Source organism: Anolis carolinensis, chromosome 4 (assembly GCF_035594765.1).
Source record: "Anolis carolinensis isolate JA03-04 chromosome 4, rAnoCar3.1.pri, whole genome shotgun sequence".
Classification (NCBI taxonomy): domain Eukaryota; kingdom Metazoa; phylum Chordata; class Lepidosauria; order Squamata; family Dactyloidae; genus Anolis; species Anolis carolinensis.
This window is the reverse complement of record NC_085844.1, coordinates 137,454,105-137,464,663: the sequence shown is the minus strand read 5'-3', so window position 1 is coordinate 137,464,663 and position 10,559 is coordinate 137,454,105. Positions and strand designations below refer to the sequence as shown.

General features: G+C 37.6%; 1 protein-coding gene across 1 annotated transcript; it reads left to right on the top strand.

Annotated features, from left to right (window-relative positions):
• The first annotated feature begins 3,862 nt into the window (after positions 1-3,862).
• Positions 3,863-9,437, top strand: ube2d2 (ubiquitin conjugating enzyme E2 D2). The gene is made up of 5 exons (XM_062977896.1): positions 3,863-3,913; positions 3,995-4,072; positions 4,170-4,275; positions 6,541-6,634; positions 7,889-9,437. Exons 1-5 carry the CDS (start codon positions 3,905-3,907, stop codon positions 7,932-7,934), a joined length of 333 nt encoding a protein of 110 aa, XP_062833966.1. The 5' UTR covers positions 3,863-3,904; the 3' UTR covers positions 7,935-9,437.
• The last annotated feature ends 1,122 nt before the right edge of the window (positions 9,438-10,559 follow it).

The window sequence follows — 10,559 nt, the reverse complement described above, 5'->3', positions numbered from 1 at the left end:
CTTGAGACTACAGCTGGCAAAAGTGTCACCTTGCCAATCTACCTCAGTTTTTTGGTAGCAGGGACACGCATGCTGCTACTTGGCTCCTTTTCACTGCTAGGTGAAGTTAGTATTTGAGGCCGAATGGAGGTAATACTAGTGAAGAATCACAATACATTTCTAGGTGGTTGTTTTTAGGAGCACAGATTGTGAGGCATGCTAAAATAGAACTGTGTTTAGTTTTCCTTTAAAAGTGTGTAAAAGATAGCGTTATTCAGTTGTCATGTCTTTTAAGGTATAGCAGGCCTGCTGTATCTGTAGTGGTTTGGCTCTAGGACCTGCTGGAATTATTAAAAAACTAGCTTGGGGACCCGACGTGCCCGGGTTATTAGGAGACATTGTTTGTTTTGGAATGTTAGGTAATATCACTGAAGTTTGGTCCCAATCCGTCATTGGCTTGGTCCAGTGCTGTCTGGATAAGGGTGAATTGCAACTCCCAGATTCAAGGTCAGCCACCCCCAAACCAGGCCTGTATGCACAGTTGGCCATGTTGGGTCTGTTTGCCAAGTTTGGTCCAGATCTTATGTCAGCTGGGTTCAGTACTTTCTGAATGCAGGTAAACTACAACACCCAAAACCAAGCTCCATTCCTCTAAACCCCTGCAGTATGGTCATGGGGCTTCTCTGTGCCAAGTTTGATCCCAGTCCATTGTCCGGTGGTGGGGGCGGTCACAGTATCAGTCAAGGTACTTCCAAGTCCCATTATCTGTATCAAGTCTGGTCCAGATCCATCATTGGTTGGGTTAACACTACTTTCTGGAGGTAGGTCAAGTACAACTCCTGTAAATCATGGTAAACCTCTTGTTCAGTTGCTCTGTTAACTGTGTGCCATAGGAAGGGCAGGAAATGGTTAAGGGAGAGGCAGGGGGTGGGTCATGCAAATTAAGGAATCCTGGGATGTCCATTCTGGAGGAAAAACAGAACAACTAGGATGAAATGGTCCCCACATGAAAGCCTTCACTTGGGTGGGGGGCAGGATGGCATTTGTGGAGGATACTGGCAGGGTTTGGGCTACATGTTCATGGCGTTCACTATAACTTGCATGTCGGTGGAGGGAGGGCCATGGGTGTCTTCTGCTCAGTGGGGGAACTATACCTATTTGTGGAGGTGGGAGGCTGTCTGTCTAAGTGGACACCTCCTCCACGTACACACATACACATTTTTCATTTTTATTATGTGTATAGATATAGTCGCTCGCACCCCATATTACTAAATGTGGTGACATAAATGTGCACTCTTTGGCAAGTTTGCATTCACGTTGCTATTTAGTAATATGGGGTGCAACTGTCCAGGTTTGTTCAAAATCACTGATCCAGATCCCATTGATTCATTGGGCCTACTGTATTTTAAAGTGACAATGCCATTCAGATCCCCCTTACTTGTCTCAACCTGACAAGACTTTCATCCAAAAAGAAGTGACTAGATTATCACTGTCAGGGAAAACTTTCTATCTGGATAAATATAAAAAAGATTAGGAGAGGTCCAAATGTCATTTGAGGGCAAGCAAAACGTTTGGTCCCCCCCAGTTGGAGGGAGTGGGAAGTATGGGCACCTGTGATGGACAACAAAATCAGGCTTGGAGCTTACGTTTTACCAATGGCAATTCTGGGTGGCCTAAAATATATACAGTAGAGTCTCACTTATCCAAGCTAAACGGGCCGGCAGAAGCTTGGATAAGCGAATAGCTTGGATTATAAGGACTGATCAAGGAAAAGCCTATTAAACATCAAATTAGGTTATGATTTTACAAATTAAGCACCAAAACTTCATGTTATACAACAAATTTGACAGAAAAAGTAGTTCAATACGCAGTAATGTTATGTTGTAATTACTGTATTTACGAATTTAGCACCAAAATATCACGATATATTGGAAACATTGACTACAAAAATGGCTTGGATTATCCAGAGGCTTGGATAAGCGAGGCTTGGATTAGTGAGACTCTACTGTATTCAGAACAGGTATGACTAGTCTTCTGGAAATAATGCAACCCATTGGTATGTTTTGCTTTATTTTAAATTTCACAGCACAGATTACCATTGAGTGGTCACCTGAAGCATTTTCTTGAATGTTGAAACTAATCCTTCAGCTCCTCCCCCCCCCCCCCGCCCCCAGTCTAATGTCAAAAGGGATTTCATAGTTCCTTTCACATAAAATATTTTCAAAATCGCATTGCATTTAACAGTAAAATAGAGCAAAATCTTACATGTGGTACTGTTTTATTCTGGAGAAGTTGATTGGTTTCTTGTTACTGGGTTGTTTGGGAGTTCAAACAGATGTAGTCAGTTTAATTTGATATGAACATGTGAGTATTAGGAAAGGGGATATGTAGCTGGCTGAACTTATCAGCTAGCTAGTTGTAAAGCCCAGTCCTGCCTCCACAGTTTATGATAAAAATGAGATTGGTTAAGAAATTAAACCCTTTTCTACAGAAAGGTCAGGGAAATAGAAAATACATGTATGGTGGTAAGCCTAGTGAAATACTGGAAACAAGATAGAACTGCTGGCTGTAAGGAGAAAGTTTAACAAACTGATGCAGTGTTGAAACTTAACAAACCTATGTTTGAATCTCCACAAGTATATATATTTCACCTTTAATTGCTGCTGTCGTTACTTTTAGTAATAGAAACCAACTGGAATACCTAACACATGAAAACATACATTCCTAACTAATATTGTCAGATTTTTAAAAAAAAAATCTTAAATTTTAATGTAACTTGATGAAATGAAAATATTTTGAATCAACTGTGGATTTGTTTTTAGGAACTGAATGACCTGGCGCGTGACCCTCCTGCACAGTGTTCAGCAGGGCCTGTTGGAGATGACAGTAAGTACTTGCAATGTAAAGTTTGGGCATAGAGAAGACACATGTTGATATATATACTTGAGATTGTTTTTAAAATGTAGAGCATTTCAAGTAGGCAGATGTCATTTTTAACTGAAATTATATAATCTTAGTATGCTTTTGTAATGCAGTAATACACAAAATAAAAAAACCAGGTATGTTTAAAAAATCCTGTTGGTCTTAGCATTAGCTAATAAGGTTGCAGTTTCACTAAAAACAATCCTGGGAAATAAATAAATATTGAGTAATTTGAGTTTGTGTTAATAAAATATCAAATGTGTCTTTCAGAAAATAGTGTTTTGTTTGAAGGGACGAGTAAAACCCTCAGCTATGTTTGCTAAATTATCTCTTTGTATTATTATAGATTGAAGCTGGCTAAATGCAGACCTTGGGCTGCATGTGCCTGCCCGCCACCCAGTCAATCTTTTGTTTAGTTCCAGAATACCCCCAAATGCACTCTGTGGTGCATGGAGATCAATTCCACCCATATTTGGAGCCTGCTTAATCCCACAGGGTTAAAATTATTTTTGCAAAATCCTTTTAAAAATTGTTCCAAAATGCGCCAAAATTTCCACTGAGGACATGGGGTGCATTTCCATCTCATTTTAAAGCTGCTTGGGCCATTTCAAATGCAGGAGACCCTTTTAATTACCCTGATACCTAGAAGCACATGGGGCCAAACATTGTTTTGCTTTTATTTATTTATTACAGGAGTAGTTGTCTTCTAATGTGTTCTGGGAGCTAATGTGGCCCTCTCACTTTCCACAGCTGCTTGTCCTTATTATAGATGTAAATTGAATGATGTAATGAGCCCCCCTTCTATTGTTAATATTTTGCTTATAACATAAATTGAAATGCTGAATAATGCTAAAGAGGAAATACTAGTGTTTGGGATCCACATTCGCAACATTATATTTAAAGCACAGTATAGTCATGATAGTTGCAGATGTTAGTTTGCTTAATGTTTAATATCAGTCTCAATTTCTCTCCTCCTGTAGTGTTCCATTGGCAAGCAACAATAATGGGACCAGTAAGTAGCCCTCTAATCTTACATAATGTTCCTATAAATATACATTTATCTTAGGTTATTCTAACACGCATCTCTTTTCAGAATGACAGTCCCTATCAAGGTGGGGTGTTCTTCTTGACAATTCACTTCCCAACAGATTATCCCTTCAAACCACCTAAGGTAGTTGCATATTTTAGTGTTTACATCTCACCACTATTGATGTATCTGGTGATTGCAGTAAACAAATCTACATGAGAGAACCTTCTTCTTTTAACAGGTTGCATTTACAACAAGAATTTACCATCCAAATATTAACAGTAATGGCAGTATTTGTCTTGATATTCTACGGTCACAGTGGTCTCCAGCGTTAACTATTTCAAAAGGTATGTGAACTTTCTGATGTAAATATAAAATGTATTGTGTATTCCCATCAATCAAATGCATCCTATTTTTAGCTTTAAATTCTGAATTATATATACTGTTGTATAAGTCAACCTCAAGGGTAGGTTTTGGGGCCGACATATGGATTTTTGTATGACATGTGAATAAGTTGAGGGTCATCCTGCCGATAGAAAAGCATCGATGCCACCTCAGGGCTGGCCAGCACCATTGTCCCACCCAGGCATTCAAAATGACCAGAAGTGGTGCTGCGACAGAGAGAAAAGACGGCATTGGTGCTTCTTTTAGGTCCCACAGGATGGATAAAGCTCTCTCCTTTTGCCATTCAACTCAAAGAGAAGGGCATAGTTTTTTTAAATAATAGTTTAGAATTTACATTGATCCATGTAGGTTCTTGGATTGATTCCTTGACTAAAATTTCTATGTTTCTAGTTGAATATATAAAGTAAGTGTATGTAACAGTTTTGAAAAACTTTCCTCTGCCTTGCAAGGCTGCTGAATTTCAGTTCTGCATCCTAAATACATTGGACTCAGGTTTACCGTATTTGATTTGTATGTGATAAATAAAGCTTTAAAATGAACCATAATATTGTTATATGTTGTCTAAATATTTTAGAAATTTCTCCAATACTTGAAGGATTTTTATAAGTAAGGGGGGGAGCAATAAAGTTATATTGTGTAAACATTTTGTTCAGATTCTGAGTTGTGACTGGAAATTATTTTTTTGGATGTTTTAAATACCTTAAGAAAAAACAACAAAAAAATTTCTGAAAGAGTTACGGGTCCATGTTCGAGGTTTAGAAAATAATCAGTGGTGTCTATATGCACAGACATTCATGTGAAAGCACAGATTTATATTTAAAATATCGTAATATTAAAATCTACCTTTGTAGAAGCAATATCTGTTTATTAGAAATACCCAAAAAGTATTGATGAAATATTTTATAGCATCATGACTTTATTATCATGTATTTTATTGAGAATGCCATCCAGATAATTATTCCTGTTTAAGAATGCATGACTTTAAAACTTATGGGGAATCTATGTGGTGTTTAATCACACAGTGATGATCATTTTGCCTCTAGTTTGTGTTTATATTATGGGACTAGGAAGTCTTATTTTAAAGAATGTGCCAATATTTTATTCTACTTAACACCACTTTTTCTTATTCATTCAATTGTAGCAGTATTCTAGTTGTGTTCTTAGTACCCAAGGTCCTTTAATCATGAAAACTAACTTAAAGAACCCCTTTGTTCCATGTCCTGAACTGTTCTGGAATGGAAGATCTTTTGTTCTGCCTAGTTTGCCAGTAACTTAAACTTCAGTTATTTCCCTAAACTTGTGGTATCAAACTTGTGGCCCTCCAGGTGTTTTAACTTCAGCTCTCAGAATTCCTTACCGTTGGACAAGTTGACTAGGGCTTCTGGGAATTATAGGCCCAAACATTTGGAGAGCCACATGTTTTACACTTCTGCCCTAAACTATTATGCAAACACATGGTTCCTACCTCTGTGTCTAGTTGCAGTATGCCTACGGGAAGAATTGTTGGGTAGAGAGGTATTTTCTTCCTTCCCTACCCCCCCCCCCCCTTGTTGTTTTTCCTTAAGTAACTTCAGCAGCTAGATTTTTTAGTCTTGGAGAAGGAAACGACCTTGAGGGAGAAGTTTCAGAAGATTAGTGATAGTGGAAAGGTTCCATTTTCACTTCTGCTTTACATGCCAGAGAGATATGAAATGCTTTTATACACTGAAGTTGTTTTCCAGGAGTTTAAAACCATTTTTATTGTTACAATTCAATCCAAAAAAATCCTTGAAATCATACCTCTGTCCCTACTGCTTTTCAAACTGTGAGTCCTGACCTAAAATGGGGTCCCCTTAGCTCCATGTTGGGGTCATAAAAACAGTAAGTGGTTTCTGAATGCCAACCACTTACACTAATCTGTTAGCAACAATGTACTGTTCTTTGATTTTTTAAAAACCTATTTACCTTGGGCCATGTAAATATTTTTTGAGCAGAAAGACATCACAAGTGGAAAAAGCTTAAGCCATCTTGCCTGAACTACAGCAGCATAGCAGACAACTATGTCATTGGCATGGAGCTGTGATTGTACATGTGTTTGACTGAAATATAGACATATCAAAAGGTCGCACCTTGGTGATAGCTTATAAAATCAAGAGAAGAGGTAGACTAAATAGAAAAAAGTATTGTTTTGTTCATATCCTGATAATTATGCATTTTCTTTTTTCCAGTACTTTTGTCCATCTGTTCTCTGTTGTGTGATCCCAATCCAGATGATCCCTTAGTGCCTGAGATTGCACGGATCTACAAAACAGATAGAGAAAAGTGAGTATCGAAGCTAAACCCTTTAGCATCTAAGAGTGGATGAGTAGTTGAAAGACTTGATTCAAGAAGATGTATACTTTATATATTGGCAGACTCTGTGTACATGGCACCAGAGTAATTCATTCTTATTTTTCCTGATTTTTTTTTAAAAAATGATATTTATCAGTGAGTAACAAGGTTTCCTTCTCAACTGGACTGGCTAATTCAACAAAAGTCTGGTTAATGTAATCTATACCTTTCCACATTACTATTTTGCAATTGCCTCTCTTAGGCCCTTCAGTTTCTGCTTTTGGGCTGCAGAGGGAGGAACAACTTTAAGCTTCTGCCACAAGAGAACCTGATTCGGGTGGTGGTAGGTGAACAAGAAATATACACGAGTTTGACTTCATGTGCACCAGCCGGCAGGAGTAATAATGGGCAGATACCCATGTTGATTGTAATGAGAAATTCTTGAGTTTCAGTTTGTTCCATTGTTTAAAAATTACTTTGTAGCAAACACTGCTCTAATCACTGAGAACACTGAAACACCAAAGAGTGATTTCCTTTAAAAGGATGGCATGGGCACCATTTCAGCCTTCTCAAGAGTGGAAAGTGTGGCTCGAGCAGAATGAATGGCAGACGAGTGTTGCAAATGGAAAGTTGAAAATCATCTTAATTTCTGTGCTGTTTAAGAAATGCACACTTCTAAATCAGCAGGCCACTCCTGTATAAATGGATGTATCAGTTCATCAAAGGAAACTATTACTACCCATATTTTTTCAGTTATAAGACAAAATCAATTGTAAGACACCATCTAATTTCAGTACCACCACCACCACCACCAGAAATACATGATACACCTGCAATTTTAAAACACACCCCATTTTTAGAGATGTTTTTACAGGAAAAAGTGCATCTTACAATTTAAGAAATACAGTAGATGATATTGTTCATGCTTTTCAACCTATTAAAAGTATGTAGTTAAAGTTCATGTTTCAAGAAGCAAACACAAAAAGCTTGAGATACTTCATTTTAAAAAAAGTATCTGTGGCAGGATTCATGTTCCTAAACATTTTTTTCTGTTTCAGAGACCTGAGCAGCATTGTTACAGTGCTTTTTGTTTTTGTTAGCTATTTGATTTAGAGCTTTAACATTCTGTATCTGTGACTTGATTCAGTGTTAGAAATACCTTGTGATCCATATGACTGTAACAAAATTCTTGTCCTTATTGGGTAAGGGTATACTCCTTGCTAATTGTCTTTTTTGTATATGCAGGTACAACAGAATAGCTCGAGAATGGACTCAGAAGTATGCGATGTAATTAAAGAAATTATTGGATAACCTCTACAAATAAAAGATAGGGGAACTCTAAAAGAGAAAGTCCTTTTGATTTCCATTTGACTGCTTTCTATGAGCCCACGCCTCATCTTCCCCCGTGCACATGTTTACCTGATACAGCAGTGCTGCGTGTTGTACATACTTGGAACAATGAATACTGTATTCCATACCAACATTGACTCCTAGCAAAGAAATGTGTGTGAAAAGCCAGTTCTTCAGTCAAAGTGTAGTTGTGAGCATAAAAGCATTCCTGCAAAATTTAAAATTGGGCAGTAAAACCAAAATGGGGGAAGATAATAAAGAGTAAATGTGTTCATGTGCTTTGGAGGGCTTTCCGTGATTAAAAACACCCTTTTTATAAATTAAAAGAGTGGAATCCTTTTAATCTCATAACTCTTATGGAAAACCAGGTGGTAAGAACTTAAATCGGTGTCTGTATTTTATTCTGAAGGACCTACTAAGGGAAATGTATGACCAACAAGATCAAATAATGCCCACATCCTCTGTTTAAAGGTCTAAGTTTAACTGGTCAGCATTTAAGTGCATTGGAGCTATTAGTGCATCAAGTGACGTTGATTTTGTTTCAACTCTTCCCCTTCCTTCCCCTTCATGATTTTGGTTTGTATGTGTTTTCTCAGTTAACATAGCTAATAGCTCTTATTTTCTTAAGTTTTTAACTGCTTAGGTCTTTCTGGATGTAAGGGTAAAAATTCATTTGACAGACTTGTGTATATTTAAAGACCCAGCTGCTCCCTTGGAGCTTGTACGTTCAAGAATGATTAATCTGTGTAATAAACTGATTACTACAGTCATTGCATATAACTGTGTGAATAGGCTTAATTCTTTGTGAGCTCTGATTTAAGGACTTCTCAGGTTCTCGCCTTTGAATAACAACATTTTAGAATTGTAAATCTTCAGGGCTTCATGATAAAAAGTAGTACCTCAAGGGAAAAAACTCAACTGGTCAGTGGGACAATTCCAAACAGTATTGTTAGTGTACCAACTTTGATGTTTAGTTTACATATTGGAAATATGCATGTTCATGTGACAGAACTTGACTGTTAAACCAGATGAACAGCTTGCAAATTCAGCATAGTTTCACTGAGTTTTTCTTTACTTGGGAATAGTTCTGATGTCTATGTCAATAAAACATGTAGTTTTAAACATTTATTTAAAACAGTAGATTTTACCAGATGCAGCAGCACAAACATTCATGAATGGCAGCCTTTGAAGACTCACACTAAATATTTTGAAATGGTCACTGTACATACCTATCTTTGAGCAGCCTTCATTTGAAATCTAGTGAAAATGTAGTTTGAAGTTGTTTAAACAGGTGTCCCCTGCAAACCTAAATGTTAATAAGCTGAGTCAAGTGTATAAAACATTCTGGGTTTAGACTCTTTCAGAGTTGTGCTCTGCCCCATCTATTTTCAAAGTCATCTATACGTTTTTGTGCAAACAATAAATGTCCACTACTTTGATTTTATATTGGTTCCATTTGTGTGCTCGTAGAATGTGGATTGCATGTGGATCTGACATACTTCCGGAGTATCCTACTTAGGCAGTTTCTGTGGAAAATGTGATGGATCTAAACTACTTCTGTTGCCAGGGATAAGTCAGGCAGATTTCTATGTCAACAACTTAGTGGTGCTATTTCAGTTGCTACAACTTGTACATCCCTACACCCACAAGGGCCCTTTATACATAGTAGTTATATAACACATTTAAAGGTGTTTGTGGAGTTTTATGTAATTATCTCAATGCTCACCTCAGCCCATTTATATTCCAGTGCTTACCTATACTTTGGTCAGGCTTAGACATTGCTTGTTTGAGGCATGCAGCGAGTTAATGCTTTGCTTCAGATTCATACTAGTGTTCACAATTTGTGACTCGTATGTGGGAATGCTGTTGGCTCAGGGTTTGAGTATTGTTGACAGGGTTTAAGACCTACAAGTTTTAGAATCTTTGCCCTTAGGCTAGAGGAAAAGGAAGTATGTAAAGGGGAGAACACAGAAGGTTTGTATGTCTATCCTCCTCTCCTTTTAGCAAAATGGGATAGGATACTAGAAATGCAGTAAGGAATAGGTGGTATACTGGGAATCAATGTCATGTTTAAAGTTGAAATGTCTTGCTTCTAAAGTTTAGCCAAGCACAAAACCATCGGTGTAATCAAGGGGTGAGTACTGACATTAAAAGTGGAGGTTAAGGGTCGCTCTTCCATCTTTCTTTCAAAGTTGTGGCACAAAGGCAGCAACAGAGTCGGGATTGTATTTTACTATTCATACTACGTGTTCGACCTTCCAAAATCTGTTAAAGGGATAATTATTTGGAGTCTGCCATAGATTTCTTATTTGAAGTCTGAAATTTTCTTTTGGAATATAGAGTGACAGCACTCTTCCTAGTAAAGACCTGTCAGCTCTTCTTCATATTTAGGCGGACAAAGGGTTAGGAAGAGGCAGAAGAAGCTAGATCTAAACCAGAGGAAATTCTGAATGAAGATCCCAATCAATACATCAAGACCCCTCTATCTGGCAATATTTAGGCCTGTAAAGATAAAGGTTTTCTCTTGACATTAAGTCTAGTTATGTCCTACTCTGGGGGTCGGTAC

Coding starts and splice junctions, on each gene's coding strand:
- ube2d2 (XM_062977896.1), top strand. Junction 4,073..4,169: donor ATCCCTTCAAACCACCTAAG/GTAGTTGCATAT, acceptor TTCTTTTAACAG/GTTGCATTTACAACAAGAAT. Junction 4,276..6,540: donor AGCGTTAACTATTTCAAAAG/GTATGTGAACTT, acceptor TCTTTTTTCCAG/TACTTTTGTCCATCTGTTCT.